Source organism: Geotrypetes seraphini, chromosome 2 (genome assembly GCF_902459505.1).
Source record: "Geotrypetes seraphini chromosome 2, aGeoSer1.1, whole genome shotgun sequence".
NCBI lineage: Eukaryota > Metazoa > Chordata > Amphibia > Gymnophiona > Dermophiidae > Geotrypetes > Geotrypetes seraphini.
In genome coordinates, this window is record NC_047085.1 from 345413073 (window position 1) to 345434774 (window position 21702).

At 42.8% G+C, this 21702-nt stretch overlaps 1 protein-coding gene across 5 annotated transcripts in view; it reads right to left on the minus strand.

Annotated features, from left to right (window-relative positions):
- The window catches only part of LARS2 (leucyl-tRNA synthetase 2, mitochondrial), a 201403-nt gene that overhangs the window by 158601 nt on the left and 21100 nt on the right, over positions 1-21702 (minus strand). For all 5 annotated transcript variants that reach the window (XR_004538050.1, XM_033930320.1, XM_033930317.1 and 2 more), the window contains exons 3-6: positions 14746-14874; positions 13029-13120; positions 12098-12158; positions 1433-1522 (exon numbers count right to left, since the gene is read on the minus strand). Coding sequence is in view for 4 of the 5 variants with exons in the window: in XM_033930320.1 (XP_033786211.1) it covers positions 1433-1522; positions 12098-12158; positions 13029-13120; positions 14746-14874 (372 nt within the window). In the remaining variant the exon portion in view is untranslated. The remainder of the gene's footprint in view (positions 1-1432; positions 1523-12097; positions 12159-13028; positions 13121-14745; positions 14875-21702) is intronic.

Consider the following 21702-nt stretch of genomic DNA (forward strand, 5'->3'; position numbering starts at 1 on the left):
ATGAGTATACAATGGTCTGTATCACAAGTTATCACTAGTATACAAGACAGGGTAGATGTACAGTGATCTATGTTTCTACCATATGCCTTGATGTGACTTTGGGTCTTCTCTTCCTTTTTCTTAAGTGAATATTGTTGTGGTACCAACACCTCTTTTCCCTAGAGTTGTAACAACTCAATACTACCAGATCACATTGACTGAAAGAGTCCATGTCAAGTTCAGAGACAGGAAAATAATTCTATTAATAAAAGCCATCCTTCCTACTTTGGAAACTCTTCTCTCTCCTCTATTCACACAACCATAACACTTTAAAAGAAAGGATATAAGAATGAAAGCTTCAAATTTCCTTTGTTTCCTTTGGTCTCCAAAAATAAAGAAAGAGCTTGCAGACTTTTGACCTAGGTCTATAGTTAAAATTCCTGTACACAGAGTCACGTGATGTGGTGAGTGCAGCAAGATGTGTCCTTGCTGAGCTCCTGATCCTTGGGCCTTATCTGCCTCCATTATTAAAGATAATCGCACTAGTGGGTGCTCTTATTTATATGGACAGGTTTGTACTTAGATTGGATCCGAGCATAACTCCAGAAGGACAAGGACAAAGAAAAAGAAAAGCAGAAGCAGCACGAAGACAAGATAGTACATTCTCCGGGAGACTCGAGCCTGCCTCTCTCATCTGGCTCGTTGGTCTAGGGGTATGATTCTCGTTTTGGGTGTGAAAGGTCCTGGGTTCAGTTTCCAGATGAGCCCCTCACTTTCTAGGGCAGATTCAAGGTAGCAGAAGGGTGTAGCTTGGTACTGATCAGACTTTCAGGGAAGATCCAGGAAATTACAGACTCACTTCAGTGCCGAGCAAAATGGTGGATACAATTCTAAAAAATAAAATTGTGGAACACGTAGACAAACATGATTTAATGAGATAGAATCAGCATGGGTTCAGCCGAGGGAGATCTTGAAGTGGCATTATTTTCACGCCCAAGATAATAGGTGAATATTCAAGAGTCCAAGGCCACCCTTGTCCTTTGGAGAGGCTATGGTCACATAAGACAAGCTAGGTTTTTTTAATCATTCCATATAAACCTATTAATCACACAAATCATGCACTTATGAGTATTTTAGGAAACTGGTAAGGGCAGTATTTGAAAGACATATAACCAAGCTGGCAATAATATCATATTATAAAGTGAAATTCTGCCCATTAAAGATAACAGATAAATTTGTCAAATAGACAAGTTATGCTCCATGTTGTGCAGGCGTGTATCAATGTTAAGTGAATATATATATATATATACACACACACACACACACACACACACACGGAGTATATTTACTTTTATAGGGATATAAACAACCTCATTTGATTAGGGTTATTCCTGATTCTATCTCTGTGGCAAACAAGAGGAAATATGGCTGCAGGGTAAGTGCATGCACTTACCTCCTTTTGGTAGACAAGACCAGACTCATATAGTTTAACAAAGAGATGCTGAGTCCACTTATAGTAATCTGGCAAACAAGTAGTTATTTCCTGTGAAGGAAAAATAATATTAAGGCAATTAGAGGCCCAAGATTTTCAAAGACAGTTTGCAAACATCTGAAAAGACTTCATTTGCTAATCTTCTTTCTTGTAAATCCTCACTTTATTCTGGGACCAGTGAGTTATTTCCATCTACCCGCCAGGATCCGTAGGAAGCCTCAAGACTTCAGAGTCTTTAACCCCTCCCACTCATACCTCATCACTGAGCATGGTCCTCATCTCACCAGTGAGTAGCAAAGCAACCAAGAACATCTGTAAAAGATAAGAACAAGAGAGAGAGAGAGAGGGGTATGGGGACACACCCCGACAAGTAAGTATATTCTGTCCACAATTATAAATGCAAAACAGCAACAAGGAAACAAACCAAATCAGGATAACAAACGTAAGTAACATGAATGACAATAACAGTGCTAGAAGTAGAAATAAACTGCACTGACAGAAGGGGGTGCCCTGACTGGGGACCCCCCAAACTGAGTGCAAACCCCATTCTGATGGCACTCTAATAAAAACTGGACAGAAATGCAGCTTTCCAGTTTATGTAAAGGCAGACAATCGGCGAATCAGCAAGTATAGGGCAGGTTCCCGGAATAAAGTGTGGATTTATAAGAAAGAAGATTAGCAAAGGTAAGAACCTACTCATTCGTCTAAGATTTTTTTTTTTTAATATTTGCTTTTATTTATTTATTTAATTGTTTTTTGCAATTTTTATATTGTACATCGTTTAGACACTTATTTTGATACACGGTATATCAAAAATAAAGAAACTTCAAACTTGAACCTTGTTCTTGTACAATCCCACTTTATTTCGGGACCAGTAGGACGTAACAGAGCAGTCCCGAATATTCAAGGTGGGACTGATGAGACTGCTGCCAAGATATGCAATGAGGACTAGATAGCAGTCCTGTAAATCTCATCCAAAGAAACAGCCAATGACTCTGCCCAAGAAGACGAAACACCTCAGGAGGGAGAGAGAGAGAAAGAAAGGAAGAAAGAGACAGGAGCAGGGAGAGAGACATAAATAAAGAAAGACAGACAGGCATATATTCTAGCACCCGTTAATGTAACAGGCTTAAAAACTAGTAATGAATAATAGAAATCAAGTAAAGTTACAAACAGAAAAACAAGTCTAAATCAAACTAAATAAGGGTTTAACATAATTTAATGGTTGAGGCATAATAAAGAGTGGCAAAGAGCTTTTATGCACACAGGGTGAATTCAGTGAGGAGTGCTGCTACACTGACAGGAAACCATCAGAGTAGCGTTCTGAGATATCTCCAGTGTGCAAACATCATTAAGGAGTTCTTTGCATTTCTGACTGTATATGGCAAAAAGATATTTTTTTGTACAAGACATCAGCCATATAAACTAGAGAATGACACGGTGGCGGTTTAGCTGCGGGTAACCCGCCAAAAACGGGGAATGAAAATTAGCAGCCTCTGCGGGGATAGGGACAAGGCCATCACCGCCCCGTGGAGTGGTGAATGGTCTTGTCACCGCAGTGAGGCATAAAGGATTGTGCAGTCCCCGCAGCGCCCACCCGCACGCCGGCTCAATCGTTTAACCAGCTTCCTCTCTCCACCTCACCTTAGTTTGCCGGCTTTCTTTTTCGGCGACCAGAACGCTTTCAAAAGAGCCGCGCACGCGCGGCTGCTCAGTATTCAATCTTCTGCTCTGACCCAACCGGAAACAGGAAGTTGCAGCAGAGCAGAAGATTGAACTTTGAGCAGCCGTGTGTGCGCGGCTCTTTGAAAGCGTGCTGGTCGCCGAAAAAGAAAACCGGCAAACTAAGGAGAGCTGGAGAGCAGTAGCGTACCAAGGGGGGGGGCGGGAGGGGCGGAAAAGGTAATGGCGCCAGGCCTTGGAGCACCGAGGCAGACCGCTTCTCCCCCCTCCCAGCCGAACCCCCGCTGACCCTCCTATCTCTCTCCCCCCAAGTGAACCTTTCCGACCCTCCCAGCGAAAGCAGCAAACCTCCCTCCAGTAACGTCGGCGGCTTTCTCCTCCCTATGCCGCATCACTGATGACGTCATCAGTGACGCAGCAGAGGGAGGAGAAAGCCGCGAAGGAGGTTTGCTGCTCTCGCTGGGAGGGTCGGAAAGGTTCACGGACGGGGGAGATAGGAGGGTCAGCGGGGGTTCGGCTGGGAGTCTGCCTCGTGCTCCATTATCTTCTTCGGGCAGCAGCTGCGTTTACAATTCGCTGCTGTTGCCGGCTTCAGGCCTTGTTCTCTGCCGGGTCCTGCCTACTTCCTGTTTTCATGAAGACAGGACCCGACAGAGAGGAAGGCCTGAAGCGGGCAACAGCAGTGAATTGTGAATGCTGCTGCTGCCCGATGAAGTTCAGGACATCAGGACATCGGGGAAGGAGCAGGGAGAAATCGGCTGCTGGCTTGGGGGTGAGGGTAGGGAAAGAATCGTGGAAGTGGAGAAATTGGCACGATGGCTTTGTGGGGGCTAGGGTGAGAGAGAAAGAAAAGAAAAAATAAAGAGGGGGGGCCAGGGGGAGAGAGAAAGAAAGGCAGAAATAAAGAGGGGGTCAAGAGGGAGAGAAAGAAAGGCAGAAAGAAAGAGGAGGGCCGGGGGAGAGAGAAATAAAGAGGGAGGCCAGGGGAAGAGAGAAAGAAAGGCAGAAATAAAGAGGGGGGCCAGAAGGAGAGAGAAAGAAAGGCAGAAATAAAGAGGGGGTCAAGGAGGAGAGAAAGGCAGAAAGAAAGAGGAGGGCCAGGGGGAGAGAGAAATAAAGAGGGAGGCCAGGGGGAGAGAGAAAGAAAGGCAGAAATAAAGAGGGGAGCCAGGGGGAGAGAGAAAGAAAGAGGGGGGGGGGCAGGAGAAGAAAGAAGAAGGACCAGAAGAAGGACCAGAGACTCATGAAATCACCAGACAAAAAGGTAGGAAAAATGATTTTATTTTCAACTTAGTGATCAAAATGTGTCCGTTTTGAGAATTTATATCTGCTGTCTATATTTTGCACTATGGCCCCCTTTTACTAAAACGCAATAGCGGTTTTTAGCGCAGGGAGCCTATGAGCGTTGAGAGCAGCATGGGGCATTCAGCGTAGCTCCCTGCGCTAAAAACCGCTATCGCAGTTTAGTAAAAAGGGAGGGGGAATATTTGTCTATTTTTGTTTAGTTGTTACTGAGGTGACATTGCATAAAGTCATCTGCCTTGACCTCTTTGAAAAGCCGCGGAATATAAATGATAATTAACATTTTCTCTGCGTACAGCGTGCTTTGTGGTTTTAAAATTTTATTGTTGGTAGATCATTTTGACTTGGCCACAAAGATAAGGGGGAGGGAGGGAGGGGAGCTGCTGAAAGACATCTAGTAATCCTTGCAGGCTTGACTGTGCAGGGAATTATTTTTGTAAAATCATGTTTTGTTATGTGACTGGCATTATCTAGACTTTAATTTCTATGAATGAATAGAATGAAAATTATATAAAATTACTTGCTTGCGGGGATCACGTGTTCCGGCTCACACAAGGAAGGAGAGAGTGAAAGAGAAAAAGTTTCTCTTCCTTGGAAATAGATTCTGAAGTGACCTCATCAAAGAAGACCAGCACCAAATGTACAAGAAATCCCTTAAACAATGTCAAAAGAGCCCAAAATAGAAAACTGCTACTGCCTTGAGACTCCATTATTGAAGGAATCAACTTGAAATCACAGAATAGACAGGAAAAGTTTAAATGCCTCATGGAATCCTCTGTACAAAACACAAACCAAATTGTGAATGAAATCAGAGCAGACAGTAAGAATTATAAAATTGATGTCATTATTCATCTAGAAAAAAAGGCGTACTAGAAATAATGCCTCAGCAATACAATTTTCAGAAGTTCTATTTGCTCATGGTAAGGGAGAAGAGAGATTGCTAGTGATGGTGGGGGGACTGATAGAAGATATGAAAGAAGGGTGGTAGAAAGGAACAGATGGTAAAGGAGGGAGGGAAGGGTGGTGGTGGAAAGGAATAGAACAGACATTGAAAGAGGGTAGAGAGGAACAGACCCTGAAAGGAAATGTGGAAGGCAGAGTGGGGAGAAGACGCTGGAAGGGAAGAAGACAGATGCCAGACTATGGGGGAGCGGAGGGAAGAAGATGGGTGCTAGACGGGGACGGTGACGGGGCGATGAATGGGATGGCAGTGGCGGTGACGGGGCAGTGAAAGAGATGGCGGTGACGGGGTGGTGAAGGGAACGGCGGTGACGGGGCGGTGCAGAGGATGGTGGGCCGGGGACGGTGCAGTGACAGGGACAGATTTTTTCCCCGTGTCATTCTCTAATATAAACCACTCCAGAGATGAGAAAATCCAATTTGCAAAGCACCGCAACACCAGGATCATGGTGTAGCTTGGAATGGCATGCCCGAACCACAAAATAGGAGTCCAATGCCGCCTTAACACCAGCAGTGTCCGAATCAGACACATGCTTAAAGACAAAATCTACACGTCAGTCCTGAACATCCTTCAGGACTACTCCCCCATCACTGGGGAGGTGCATTTGGTGACCTGTGACACCAAAGAATCCACCTTCTGGGAAGTAAAGTGCTGTTAAAGGCAACCGTCATGGGAGAGAGTCATGCCATGACACGAGCCCATTTCAAGGAACCCTCAGGATCCACCCAGAGATCCGTAAGAATCCGTACGAGGCCAGGAAGAGAGGCAGATTGTGGCCTTTAGTCACTCATGAGGGAATATTCTTCCGTGACAGGCTGCTCAGCCTGCAGCTGCAATTCCTGCAAAGATTCAGAGAGTAAATCAATAAGCAGCACGTGCTGGAAAAAACAAATCTGCACACAGCGGGTCTACCCCCAAATCAGATGCTCCGCAGAGGCCCGGATCCTGGAGATCCACCAAATTAGCCACATTAGCATCCGCCGCAGTGCCTTCCTGCGAAAGCAGGGGTATGGAAAGAGTGTCTGGCGCAACTGCATGCACAGCCAGCTTAGAAACTGGCACCCCCGACGGAAGGCAAGTGAAAATACCCTGGTCCACTGGAGCAGGGGTCCCCTGTGAATGGCAGATGCCGGTGGAAAGGAAACAGGTAGAGACTTTTTGACTAAGTATACCTGATAAAGCATATTCACAAATTCTGGGGTAAAACCATCCTCCATGGTGGGAACCAACCTCTGCACCCTAGATTTCGACTTTGGAAGATTTGTGAGGTTTATTGAAAGAGACGTGCTTGTGTTTTGCCAAAACGTCATCAGCATACTCCCCAGGGCCCCCTGACACCATTTTTACAGCAGTTGATGGCTAAAGGCACTTGAAGATCCTCCTTAGAGGTCGAAGGCACCGCATCTGGGCAAACCTCACTCCCCTAGTGGGCCACAGTGCATATGGAACACGGCTGCACATCTGACAGCCATCCACCGCAAATGAAGCATGAATCCATGACTTCCTGCCCTGGGGAGGTCATCTCTGTGGTTTTCTTTCAAAAATGAAGCTGACAAGTATAAAAAATAACTTTAAAATCAAACCTGGAAAAATCCAAGATAACCACCAAGGGCCTGTTTTGATTAAAAATAGCCCGGGAAAACCACAGAGAACCCTCAAAAACAGAGATTTTAGGATTTTAGGGGTGGGGGTATAGGGCATGCAGGGAAATCACCTAAAACTCTCTTTTTAAAGACCCCTCCAAAATCTCTGATTCAAGCTGTTAGCTTGAACTCACAGAAACATGTGCTGACAGGAATATTGCAGCTTGTACTCACTGTGAAATGTGCTGAATGGAAACACACTGCAGACAGAGCAAAAAACTGCTCAAAGGGAGATCATCTGCCTCAAAGAACTGGAAATTTGGATTACACCTCTTCTGACTGCCCCACTGGCCTGATCTTTATGGCCGGAGACCTCTGCCACTTTTTCCAAAGGTCGGCATTCTTCCGCTGTAAAGGATATCCCTTTCTGGGAACCTCCACAACACAAGGGCAAAAACCACGAACAAAAAATACTAAAATTCCAAAAAATTAAACACGAGCCACCACACCATTTCACTTAGGATTATAACGGGAACTATTTTTCAGCCTTCTAAAATGGGGAACAATGCTCCTCTTGAATTTGATCCTTAGGAGGAGGCAATTTGCATGTGCCTTAGCATTATTAAAACAATTCTAACTAAAGCAAACTACACAAAAACATACAAATAGCCTCTTTAGATATCAACGCTGAGACAGGATCAGCTTTAGGGCAGGGCAAGCAGGGAGCTGTATGAGGCGTCACTAGCAGCCTTGAGCACGTGTGATCCAGGAGTGCTACCTCTTTCATCCTATGCATCTATAAACTTGATGCACCACATGGTCTTTAACCCAATCTCCATCTAGGGCAGGGGTAGGCAATTCCGGTCCTCGAAAGCCGCAGTCAGGTCAGATTTTCAGGATAGCCACAATGAATATGCATGAGATAGACTTCCATCTCAAGGAGGCAGTGCATGCAAATCCATCTCATACATATTCATTGTGGATATCCAGAAAACCTGGCTTGGTTGTGGCTTTCGAGGACCGGAATTGTCTACCCCTGATCTAGGGGACATGGCCAAGTAGAGCTCATTTTCATTCCTTCCACCTAGGGCATTATCCACCTTAGAGCAAGCCCTCTGCTGACACAGTAACCTGTTTGTCCTTTGACCTTTTGGTCAAATTGCCAGTTTCATTTTAAATTTATATACCTGAGGGAATTATGCAATTGTGTATGTGATTGTGTGCACAATTTAGCACATAATTAATGAGCCGTGGAATGAGGGGGCATAGGATGAAGTTGAAAGGGGACAGACTCAGGAGTAACCTGTGGAAATATTCTTCAAAGAGTGGTGAATTCCAGTGGGGGTGCAGAAGACAAAGGCCCTGATTCACTAAAGTCAATGATCGTTGCTAAATTTGTTTTCACAGGTTTAGCGATGATCGGTACTACCCACTCGATTTTCTAAACAGCATATTTTCCAATCCGATATGATCCAACCCATGTAAATGAGTAAAACCCCAAGCAAAACAACCAAGCAATTGATTCACTAACATTTGCTTGGCTATTTTGCATCGGGTTTCACAATCCTAAAATTTGACTGCTGTAGACCTGTCAGTAACTGTGATACCATAAAGATTGCTACACAATTCATAAGGAATTTTTATGAAATATATTTATGGGTATTATTATTAAATAATGAGTTAAAGAATTAAAAATACAATAGGGAATGATAGGTGGTGGTGGGCATAAATGATTATAAAGACAGGAACTTGAAATGATATACATATCATAAGAGGTTCTAAAGACTGACGTCTGTAGAGTTATGATATGCCCACCACAGGTTTCATTGCTCAAAGAGGAAATAGGAAGAATAATAAAAAAGATGTATGGTAAAAATTGATATTAGGAATTGATGACAATAGTCTATTCATTATCATAACAATTAAAACTTGATTAGAAATTGATCATTAAGCATTTCATTTTCACCATCTAGGTACCCCATTTTTTCTATACCTGGTAACTGTGTAACTGACAGGTCTGCCTGTTTTTTTGACAGGTCTGCTTGTATTTTTTTCTTTTTTTTTCCATGGCACAGATATTTTGCATGTATTACACAAGCAAAATATCTGCCCCATTAAAAAAAAAAATGAATAAAAACCAGGCAGGCCTTTCAAAAAAACGGCCCACCGGCACGTGACGACCCACAAATGGCAGGAGAGATGCCCACTCCTGCCATCGGCCCACTCCTCCCCTGTCCGCCGGCCGAACACCCCACCCGCCAGCCCGACAAAGGCCCGCCTGCCGAACACCCCCCTCCCGCACTGAAAAATATCGCAGGATATGGGCAGATATTTTGCACGTATAATACATGCAAAATATCTGTGCCATTAAAAAAAATAAATGAAAAAAAGCCTCCCAACAGAAGCCCTGACAGCAGTGACAGGAGGCTGCTTCTCCTGTCACTACTGTCAGGGCTCTGCACCGACTCAATCGCTCATTCTGTGCAAATCATTTGCTTGCAAACTTGATAGTGAATCAATCCCTGTTTAAAAATCAGCCAGAGAATCAGCCAACAGCGATTGAGTTGTTATCTTTAGTGAATCTGGGCCAAAAACTGTATCTGAATTCAAGGACACTTGGGACATATGAGTAGGATTGCTAAGAAGAGGAAGAGATAGTAGAGGACATGGATGGACAGACTGGTTAGGTCATATGGTCCTTATTTACCTTCTTTTTCTTTGTATAAGTTTCACCACATAAAAATGTTACCCAAAATTTAACCAGGGCTTTGCACTATATTTAAATGTCTTCAAGAATAATTATCACTGGTCAATGGCCGAAGATATATTCTGAAAGAATTATCTGGAGCATTGCATTCCACTATAGTAGCTCTTTAGCACAGAACAGGGCATGTATGTCTCATACCATTCAACAAAAAACAAACCATTATGAAAATTTGTGGAACACAGGTATATTTAAATTATTTTTATACCATTAAAAAAAACCAAAAAAAAAACCCAACTACCCACTCCCTTTTACTAAGCCATGGTAGAGATTTCTACCACAGCCCAGAGCGCTAAACGCTCCGACACTACTCTGACGCTCATAGAATTGCTATGATTGTTCGAGCAGCATTAGAGCATTTAACACTCGGGGCCTAAATTAGATAATTCCAAAACTGTGGTCAACAAACTTAAATATTCATATCAATATATTAAGCCATAAAGAAAATTGTTTTTCTAAATGTTATAACTGTTGGACCAAATTTATCTTTTTTTAAAAATTTTTTTCTTTTTTTGCATTTCATATATTATATGATCACAACATCATTTCAAATAAACAGTAACAGTTGAATCATTACAAAGATATAATTCAGAAGAAAATTTTTCCCTTACTCTGTTTGTTAGTCCACTAGTTGTAGGGGAGAGAGCTTTATAAGGTCGGATTAATTCAAATTCAAATCATAATAGGAAAACCAACTGGCATACCTGAACCAAACCTAGTTTTATACTCAAAAGCCTTCTTCCTGTGAGTCAGCAGGAGTGCTTACAGAAATCACATCTTTACCTATAATAAACCTTGACAATTGTGATGACTCAAAGAAAGCATATTTAGCTCCCTGAAACTTGACACAACATTTACAAGGAAATCTAAGTACAAAGGTGGCCTCCAGTTTTACGACATGAGGCCTCAGTAAAAGAAACTGCTTCCTCTTCTTTTGGGTAACTCTGAAAACAGCGAGATTCATTCTAACTTTCTGATCCAGAAACAATTTATCTTTATATTTAAAGAAAATTGTTAATAGCCAATCTCTCTCCGAGCCTAATACTAATTGAACAAAGAGTGTAGCTACCATCATCTGCTTTGTCCCCGAGCTTTCCAAAATATCTGTTAAGTCCAACACATCCAGACGTCGTCTTCTTCCAAGTTGGGAGATAATAAATTTTTGAAACTGGAGGGTAAGCATTTTGAGGAATCTTCAAATTCTCAGTGAGATACCTCTTGAACATATCAAGAGGAGAAGTTGTTATCAATTTAGGGAAATTAATAAATCTTAGAATTTGTCATCTTGAAGCATTCTCCAACATTTCTAATTTAAAGTTACTATTTCCACTTTCTTTCATCAAGAGTTGATTTTGTATCCCCACAGTTTACACTTTTTGTTCCACTAATTCAGTTCTTATTTTTTCCACTCTTTGCTGAAGATTCAATGAATCCGAAAGTATCCCAGAACAATAGGTAGTTAATTTTGCATTTGAGATCCCAAAGAAGACTGTAACTCTGAAATAGCTTCCCAAATAGAGTTCAAGTCTATAACTGGGGGTTTCTTTAAGGGAGCAATTACAAAATTTACCGAAGTAAGTTTAGTTTTCACAGTACCTGTTGAGGAAATTACAGACAAGAGGTTCTGTCGCTCCTCTGCTAACTTCAAGGGGTCCCGTGGTGATAGTTGTTTTGCTAAAGCAGTAAATGCCTGTTGTGCATCAAGTTCTTCTCCTTCTTTGCTGCATTCTGACATCGCTACTTCACTTCCCTCACTTGCCGTGCTGTATGCTAACGGCTGGGGGAGGGGTGCACCGGTGTTCTCTGCTCCTCTGGAGAGAGAGTGACCGCCTCAAAAGAGGCTAAAGAGCACTCCACCTGACTCTCGCCTCGAGCCCAGGACTTCTCTTCCGTTTCTCCTCTAGGCTGCCTCTCGAAGAAGATGTCCATCGGACCTGTTTGCACTGGTAATTGCCCGGGTTCAGAAGAGAAAATCCGGGTCTTAGATTTTCTTTTCACCATCTGAAAGTAGGAAAAAAGTTCAGCAGCGTCCCGCCGAGCTCAGTCAGGATGCCATCTTAGTTAGGTTCTTCTTTCATTGGACCAAATTTATCAATCAGAAATGAGAAAAATATTACAATTTTGTTTTGAAAATAGGTCTTAAGATACAACACAATAAAATATATTCATGGATAACATCCCTGGTAGTGATAAATTTGGCCCAACAATTATAAAATCTAGAAAAGAAAAATTCTTGATACTTTGAAAAGAAGATTATTTATAAAATGCACTTATTCCTCAAAAGTGCTTTCCCAAAAGAAGACTCCAGTCTCTAAGACAATACTACTACTTACCCGATCCCAGTTAAAGCACAAGCCTAGTCTATCAAGCTGACTTCTCATGTATTGGATATTACTGTAACAAAACAAAAGATATATTATAAAAATAGTACAGGCAACTCTAAATATTCATACATGAGAGACATTTAAAAAATATGTTTATTTCATAAGAACACAAGAATAGCCATACTGAATCAGACCAATGGTCCATCTAGTTCAGTATCCTGTTTCTACAGTGGCCAATCCAGGTCACAAGTATCTGTCAGAAACCCAAATAGTAGCAACATTCCATACTAATAATCCTAGGGCAAGCAGTGGCTTCCCCCATGTCTGTCTCAATAGTAGACTATGGATTTTCCCTCCAGGAACTTGTCCAAAGGGAAGATAAGGTACTAAACTGGAAGGGGACAAGTTTAGAACCAATGCCAGGAGGTTCTTCTTCACGCAGAGGGTTGTGGACACATGGAACGCGCTCCCGGAGGAAGTGGTCGGGCAGAGTACGCTACGGGGATTCAAAGAAGGATTGGATGGATTCCTGAAGGATAGGAGGATTGAGGGATACAGAAAGGGGTAGATATCAGCATGGAAAGAGTATAGATAAAAGCAAGGGGGCTATAGGGCTAAATCATGATAACCTGACAGGTCATGGACCTGATGGGCCGCCGTGGGTGCGGACTGCTGGGCGCGATGGACCTTTGGTCTGACCCAGCGGAGGCAAATTCTTATGTTCTTAACAGTAAGTCTTCACACAATGTGAGCACCCATAGCCACCAATAAGTCTCATCACAACTCCCATGCTAGTTTCTCCTCTTTTAGAATCAGTTTTTTTTTTATTTCCCAGGTAAGATGGCAACCTTACTTTCAGGCCTATATACTCAGGGAGGTAGAGCTAATTGGAAAAGCGACTAATTAAAACAGAAAATCCAGATTCAAAATAAAAAATGACCTGTTTGTCCAGTTCTCTGGTTGTAGCCCATGCTCAAATGCTGCATTTTCTGCAGGAAGGCCAAATGCATCCCATCCCATAGGGTTTATTACCTACAAGAGAGAAATCAGATATAAATTATGGTATGCTGCTGAAAATAAGCATTTTCATTAGACAAATAAATACCCAGAAGAATCTTCCTTTCCATTTTGTGAATGATTTCTAAACCAGTGGCATCCAACTTGATGCCCCAAGCGTTATAAATAGTTGCGGAAGGATAACTGTATGCTCTGCAAACACTGCTTCAGAGATGTGGTCTCTGGTAGGATTACCAGATGTCTGGGTTTAACTGGAAATGTCTTCTTTTTGAAGGCTCTGTCGGGCATCCAGATGGTTTTTATGGTCTTAATGCTAATGCTATTGTATTTATTGAGAGGCTTTTTTAACTTTTGTGGACACCATAGTGAAATTATGATGTCATGATGCTGTCAGGACTGAATGTTTTTAGCGCCAGATTTGGAAGATCGGTGCTGATGACTAATGTAGCAGCCAGTGAAATACAAAGCACTAGAATTTTCCCGTGACGCAGCAGTGGAGATCGTGAAACGGAAGACCCGTCGGGAATTGGATTATTTTGCCACCCGTGGAGAGAATTGTGGATTGTCAAGATAAGCACTTTGGTTTAATTACTTGACTGTATTTTTTTCCTAGGTGGTATATAGTGCAGAGAGTGCTTGAACGGAAGCGTTCATTGTTAGAAGAATCCTTTCACCAGTTCACTACAGAATGTTCATACATGAGACTCTCAGTGAATGACTATATTATATATGTTTATGTTTATTGAGAGCTTCTATACCGCTACTAATTACTGGGGAGTCAATTCAGAGCGGTTTACATGAGCTAAGGACTGTGTGTTTGATATGTATAAGAATAACATGAATCTTGGAATGTTTAATTACTGAAAGGGTGTGCAGTGGAGTTTTTTCTGCCGATGATAGAGGGTGAGCCTATCTGTTTTACTTTCCCTATTGGGGTTCAACAGGGGGGGGGGTAAGGGGGAGCTCCTTACATCTGAGGACTTTTCTCCACTATTTACTCTGTAATTGCAGTGTGTTTGGATTCTGGATGTGACTGAATATGATTGGTGAGGTCTGAGAAAAAATAATTAGCTATTCCCCCCACACCTCCAAAAGCTCTCAGCCCAGATTTAAATATCAAGTAAAAAATAATTTAAGAGAGAAAACAGCCTTAGAATATCAGTTTCCATGACCAATTCTGAAATAGGACACCATTTAATCACAAATTTAATTTCTGGCATCTTCAAGAATGGGGAAAATTTCACAGAAAAAATATGTTCAATCAAAAATCAGCAACTCCTCCATATTCTCTAATTTTTAAATTTTCACACTTGCCAGATTTGCTCCTCTTCTTTTTCCAAACCTTAGACTATGGGCTCCTTTTACGAAGGTGTACTAGCGTTTTTAGCGCGCGCTAACCCCGCACTACACAGAAAAAATTAACACCAGCTCTATGGAGGCGTTAGCGTCTAGCGCGCGCTACAATGCTGCGCGCGCTAGACGATAACGCCTCCATAGAGCTGGCGTTAGTATTTTTCATGCAGCACGGGGTTAGCGCGTGCGGCATTGTAGCGCGCGCTAAAACCGCTAGCGCACCTTCGGAAAAGGAGCCCTATGATTTACCTGGAATTATAATAACACAGCTGTTTTGTTGCCCTTACCTGCATTCCTCTCATCCTCTGAAACCAAGCTATAGTGTCACTAATAGTATAGACTCGGACATGACCCATGTGAAGTTTTCCAGATGGATATGGGAACATCGAGAGCACATAAAACTTTGGTCTTGACGGCTAAAAAGAAATAATAAAAGTATATAAACATATATAGATATAAATACAGTGGTACCTTGGTTTACGAGTGCACCGGTTTGCGAGTGTTTTGCAAGACGAGCAAAACATTTGCAAAATCGGTGCCTCGGAAACCAAGCATGGCTCGATTTACGAGCACCCCCCCCCCCGCAATCCGCCACCCTCCCCCCGTGATCCGGCACCCCCCCCCGACACGATTGGGCACCCCCCGCCGCTTCTTACCCTCATCTGTGCTAGGGGAGGGTGCCCAATCGTGTGTGGGGGGGGGGGGGGTTGCCGGATTGTGGCGGGGGGGGGTGCCGGATTGTGACGGGGGATGCCTAATTGCATTGGGGGGGTGCCGGATCGCAGGGGGGGCCTTCGAGGGGAGCAATGCCGGTTCTCAGGGGGGGAGGGGAACGCATCAAAGCGAGTTTCCATTATTTCCTATGGGGAAATTCGCTTTGATAAACGAGCATTTTGGATTACGAGCATGCTCCTGGAACGGATTATGCTCGTAATCCAAGGTACCACTGTATATAGCAGCAAGATTATTGACTGGAGCAGTATTATCAATAATCCATCAGACTGCAAATCATGTTGCTCCAATTTGCTTTCATGATCTGTTAAAGGTATATCAGCCAAGGAGTGTACTAAGGGCTCCTTTTACGAAGCCGCGTTAGCGGTTTAATGCGCGTAATAGCGCGTGATAATTTGCCGTCCGCGTTAGCCGCTATCACTTCCTCTTGAGCAGGAGGTAGTGTTTCGGCTAGCACGGGGGTTAGCGTGCGCTAAAAAGGGGCGTGCGATAAAGCCGCTAACGCGGCTTCCTAAAAGGAGCCCTAAGATCTGAAGGTAGAATGAGACTGTCTGAAGACAAAATAGCAACGGTACGTCATGTAAGGATAAGTACCGTAATTTGATGATTTTAACAGCAGAGGTGAAACTTTAGAATGCCTTTCCAGGGTAAATACATTTAATTGCAGGTAGAATAGTTTTTAAAAAATTACTAAAGACATATCTGTTTGTAAATGCATTTATGATTTATGTGAGAGAGTGAGGTGCGTATAGTAAGGCAGTAAATAGATAGTATTCTTATACATGTATGTATTTTTGTAAGTTGATTATATATGTTGAGCGGAAACTGCCTAGGCAGGGTATAAATTTTTAAATAAACATATACACACACAAAAAAAAATAAAAATTATATATATATATATATATCCACAAATTTGCAGTTCAGAATTCATGAACTCAGCCATTCGCGTTTTTTTCCAAGTCTTCCCGGACATAATTATTTCCACTCAGAGCCTCTTTAAAAAAGTCCCGAAAGCACAAGATGGCAGGAGGCAGAACAGATCGTCAGCCAACTGCAGATGGGCAGAAGTCCTCGGCACCTCCAGCGAGATCCAAGTTAAAAAAAGCAGCAAAGTGGCAAGCCGCCGCCACTACAGCCCTCTCCCGCCCCTAAATCGCATCCAATAATCAGGGTTTTTTGAAGTTCACGGGTGCTCCTGGAACGCATACACATATAATCGCACACACATACTTAGAGGGTATAATATATATATATATATATATATATATATACATACACACGCACGCACAGATACACACAAACGTGGAGGGGAATAATAAAAACGCTGAAAGTAGCAGCATGGAAAATGTCTATTCTCAAATAAAACGTCCAAAATGAGGTGGTTTTTTTTTTTTTTTTGAGAATGGCCTACTTCTACGTTCAGCAGTTTAATCTATCAGACCACCACTACGTCTAACCTTAGAACACATTATCAATCGAAAAATTGCCGAAGTCCCTAATGCCCAAAAGAAGACCTTTTAGGTAAAGGAGGGGGCCAGTCCTTTGCCTAAAAGCTGGATTTTGTAATCAGTGTCTGTCAAAAACAATACCGGTTACAGAATTCCTCCCCCCCCCCCCCCCGCAACAATCACAGCAGGAGAGATGCCTAATCTCTCCTGCTGCCATTGCAATCCCCCCTCCCCTGAACTGGCATGAACCGCGGCAGGAGAGATGCCTAATCTCTCCTGCTGGCACCCCAACCCTCCCGACAATACCGGCAGGAGGGACCCCAAGTCCTCCTCCCGAGGCGCGAGCCCCCAAACCCCCAGAAATCCCTCAAATACTGGCAGGAGGTTTTGCTTTCACCAAAGGGAGGTTTATAGGACAGGTCTTGGAACAACGAAGAAAGGAGGGGGATGCAAATGAAGAGCATTTAAAATGTCAGCATTGTCAGTGGTGTGACATGACTATAGAGGGACCCCAATGGCAACACCCCCAAACTAAACGGATCATTAAAGCCCGTGATATGACTAATTGTAGGGTTATATATGTGATCATTTGCCTTTGTTCATTGGTGTATGTTGGCCCTACTAAAAGACCCATTCAGATACGATTAAATGAACATAAATCTCATATCAATACAGGGGCTCTTCAAGCTCCTTTAGTCCAATACTGGGTTCAATACCAACATACAATAGAACAGTTACAATGAAGAAAAATAGAGCATTTACAAGAAGGGAGGGAGGGTGATAACTGGGAAGAAAATCTTAACTTTATAGAACAAAGATGGATCTACCAGCTTAATACGGTGATCCCCTCTGGGTTAAATTTGGAATGCGAATGGACTACATTGATATGAATAGTTTCAGCCGGGTGGGTCTCGGGTTACAATAACTCAGGTCTTTAATATCCTGGAGTAAACTTTTATGGAGGGCATAACATAGCATTTTGTAATTAAGTTTTGCCAGTTAATTTGTCCTTCCCTGTTCTAAATGTTGGTGGCACCCCTATGATGATCCAGGCTGGGTGAGTGTATTAAAGTGAGGCAGGAACAAGCCGGGCCATTTTGAATTAACTATTAGTGGTCGGTTACAGCGGCGTTAAGCTTTAGAAAGGTACGCTGAAAGGTTTTAACGTCTTTGTGCATTTTTATAAAAGAACAACCTGTAAAAAGTGTTCCCACGGCGGTGGGATATGGTAGTTAACTAAGTCTAAGATAGTAACATAGTTTAGATATGTGAGCACTAAAACGTTTGTTTTGATTTTATTAGGGATATGGTGCCTTGATAAAACCCCTTTAGGTGAAACATGTTTGCAGTATAAATCCCTGAAAGCATGACCACAAGTTTTAAGTTAAGTATTTATACTATTTATACACTAAGGTGAGAAAAAGTATTTATAAATTTAATAGCAAAGTATGGAAGACCCGGTGAGGAAGTAGTATATAAAGCCTGACACAATGAATATGTATGAGTGTTAGGTGGTACTTCTGAGGATCTATTGTATTATTAACTGTGAAGAGAGTTAGGAAGGGTAAGAGAATATATACCCTTCCTATATGAAATCCGAATAGATGTAGCATTCACATCCCAGTTTTCTGGTGAATTTTCCCAGTGGCTGAAGGAAGATGTTGAACAGCATGGTTGACATAGTGGAAACTTGTGGTAACCCTACATCTGTTTCTTTCAAGTTGCTTGTGTTCTCCTGCCATTCTACCTTCATTAGTCATTTGCACAGAAAGGACTCTATCCATGCCATGACTCTTCCTCTGAGACCCAATTCTATGCAACTTGATTTAGTAGTGCATGTTGGACTAGGTTGAAGGCTGCCAAGAGGTCCAGGAAATCCAGCAGTATGTCTTCTCCTTTCGCATGGTGTTTGAGGACCAAGTCCTGTACTGCTACTAGCATGGTTTCTGTGCTCAAATGTCTTCTGAACCCTGATTGGGCCTGGTCTAGCTTTTGCATCCCTAGTCTTCCGCCATATGAGGGGCTGCTGAAAAATTCTCAGCCCAACAAAGAAGAGAATGATGTGGAGCCATGAAACTTATAAGTTATTCCACACTTTTCTTGACATATATATATATGTTCAGAACACCGCAACTCTTAACTTACCTGTTTTCAACACCTCCGTCCGCTACAGACATGGCCTACATCCATCCTGAATTTCTACCTCTCACATATACGTAAACTTGAAATTTTAAAACTATACATAAACTGCTTTATGTATCACAGACAAGTGGTATATCAACTCCATGACTCTTTACCTTGTCTGGCACTTTTCCTTAGGCCCTTAAGCTCTAGCACCCATTAATTATTTTTCTTCCAGAATGTGTCCAGCTTTAGTATAACTTAACTATCTGCAGAGGGCCATAATGCTGCTCAGGTGTGTGGTTATTTTCACCCCCTATGTTGCATATCTTTTATGTAGGATTTCTTTTGCTTCTCTTGAATTTCTACTTCAGTGTAAATCTTGCCCCAACAACTGTATGCATTTCTGATCCTACTTTGTTTATAACTTGTAGATCTGGGAAAAACAAGAACAGAAAGTGCTACCTAAAAACCTGTATGTTAGTCAACCTGCTTATTTATGAAACTATCACATAGCCAGCATCAAACCAAATATATGATGGCCTGATTAAAATACAACAAACAATGAAAATGATCCCAGTGGAAAAGTAAAACAATTATCCAAACTGGAACCCAGTCACAGCAGATACCGCAAAATGTACAATGAAACCTACTCTTAAAAAAGACAGAAAAATAAACGTGAGGGAAATTTATATTTGGAAACTGGGCTCTAACAAGAAAATCTTGTGTTTCCCTTGAGATTAATGTTGGTTCTGAGAAGGCCTGAAGAGCACAGGAAGGGCCGGATTGAGTCTCTTTGTCAATGACTAATCCACAAATGTTCTTTCCTCTTGAGAAAAGCCACTGAGGACAGAAAGTGGTGCGTTGGAGTACTCCTACCTTAGGTTTGAAATGAACTGTTCTTGTTTCACAGCAGTAGCTTCCTTTAATTATCTGAGTAGCAGCTGAAATTTTATTTATTTTTTCAATTTTTCTATACCGTTCTCCCAGAAGAACTCGGAACGATTTACATGAATTTATTATTCAGGTACTCAAGCATTTTCCCCTGTCTGTCCCGGCACAATCACAATCTCTCTAATGTACCTGGGATAACGGGGGGATTAAGTGACTTGCCCAGGGTCACAAGGAGCAGTGTGGGATTTGGACCCATTACCTCACATGGTGCTGAAGCTGTAGCTTTAACCACTGGGCCACACTCTCTCTTTTTAAACAAACTCAGAGCTTAGCATCTTCGTCCTACAATCAATAACTGATCAGAAAATATAAAATGTGTGGATATGAAACTAAGAGCAGGATTCTCAAAAACCCGCTTTAAAAAGTGACGGTCTTCTAACGCAGCCTTTTTGATAGCAAATCTAAAAAACAGAGACATTCTAAAAACAAATTGTGAATTCAAATGAGATCGGCGGACACCAGAAAGATTCACTAAATTTGAATGTGTCCATCGCTGGTGATAGCGATGGGCATATGTGCAAAAACAACGCTGTAAAGGGACCCTCCCACACACAACAACAGCGGGAGAGATTCCCACACTCTCCCACTGTCCTAAAATCCCTGCTGACCCAGCTGTTGCAGCAGGAGAGATGCCCACTCTCCTGCTGCACTAACCGCCACGACCATTAAAATACCTCACGTGACAACCCCGCCACTGACCCGACCCGAGAGCTCCCCTCAACGGGAGAGATGCCCACTCTCCCCCACTTTCAAATAACCCCCCTCCCCCGTCTCCGCCGTTTCCTTCCCCCTTACCTCAACATAGAGCCGGAGGGACGTGGACACCCTCCTCCCAGCTGCTGGTGCGTGGTCTAAAATGAGGATGCACCGGGAGGGGCTTGAGGCTCTGATTGGCCCAGGTTGTTTAAGGTCGACTTCCAGATCAATTGAATCATATCCTGCCAATATGACCCTTCATTTGCAGTTCATCAAAGTCTAATATCCTTCTCAATGTACTCCTCCTGTCATCACTGCAACAAGTATGAATGAGGACCAGGGCCACTACCTTATTTTCCTGAAATAAGACACTGTTTTATATTAATTTTGGGCCCAAAAAATGTACCAGGTCTTATTTTCGGGGAAACATGATAACTGTCTGACAAGTTTAGGTTTTCTCAAAAATACAATACAATAACTTAAGCCAGTGAGCCTAAACCACGAGAGAACGAGTACGGTACTCAGCTTCACAGAGACTAAACAAACCAAAGCCATGACATCTCGAGAAAGGAACAGAGTTCGCATCCATCCTAATGCAGCACGAGCCGCCTTACTCCTAGTCCATCCTTACTCCCGCCCACAGGGAGAGCTCGGCCCCAGCCTGTCATTGGCCATTTGGTCCCAGTGCCCACAGAGAAAAGAAGTTCCAGGCTCCATTATTTAACCGGGTGCCATTTCAGTGCTAGTTTTTAGTAACCCCTCTTTAGCTCATCATCAGTGGCATCTCGGCGAACCCCCAATACCTCATAGTGGCATCGTATGATTGCGGGACACCGGCTGCCATAACCCGAACAACCACCGGCGGGAACAGAAGGCCGGGGTAAGTGCTCTATGATTTTAATGTGAAGGAGGAAACAAGACTCCTTTTATAGTTGCATGCTGCAGGTCCAGAGGCGTACGAGCACAGACTTCCCCACTCCCCTGCTAACTGCACAGACAGGCACACGCGTTCCAGAGCGAGACACTGCTACCGTACTACTAGGGCTTATTTTTGGGGTAGGGCTTATATTAAGACCTATCCTGAAAATCATGCTAAGGCTTATTTTCGGGGAAACGTGGTAGGTGCAAGGACTATGATCTGCTTTCCACCCCCAGAAGGTTTGAATTGTGTCTCTGCAGAATCCCTGGTCCTTGTCAGTTTTGAGACCAGAAAGTTTGACTTGGCAGGTTATCAGAAGCATTTTTAATGGCAGCATAGAACCCTGTCACTGAACTGACCATGAGCAACGTTAT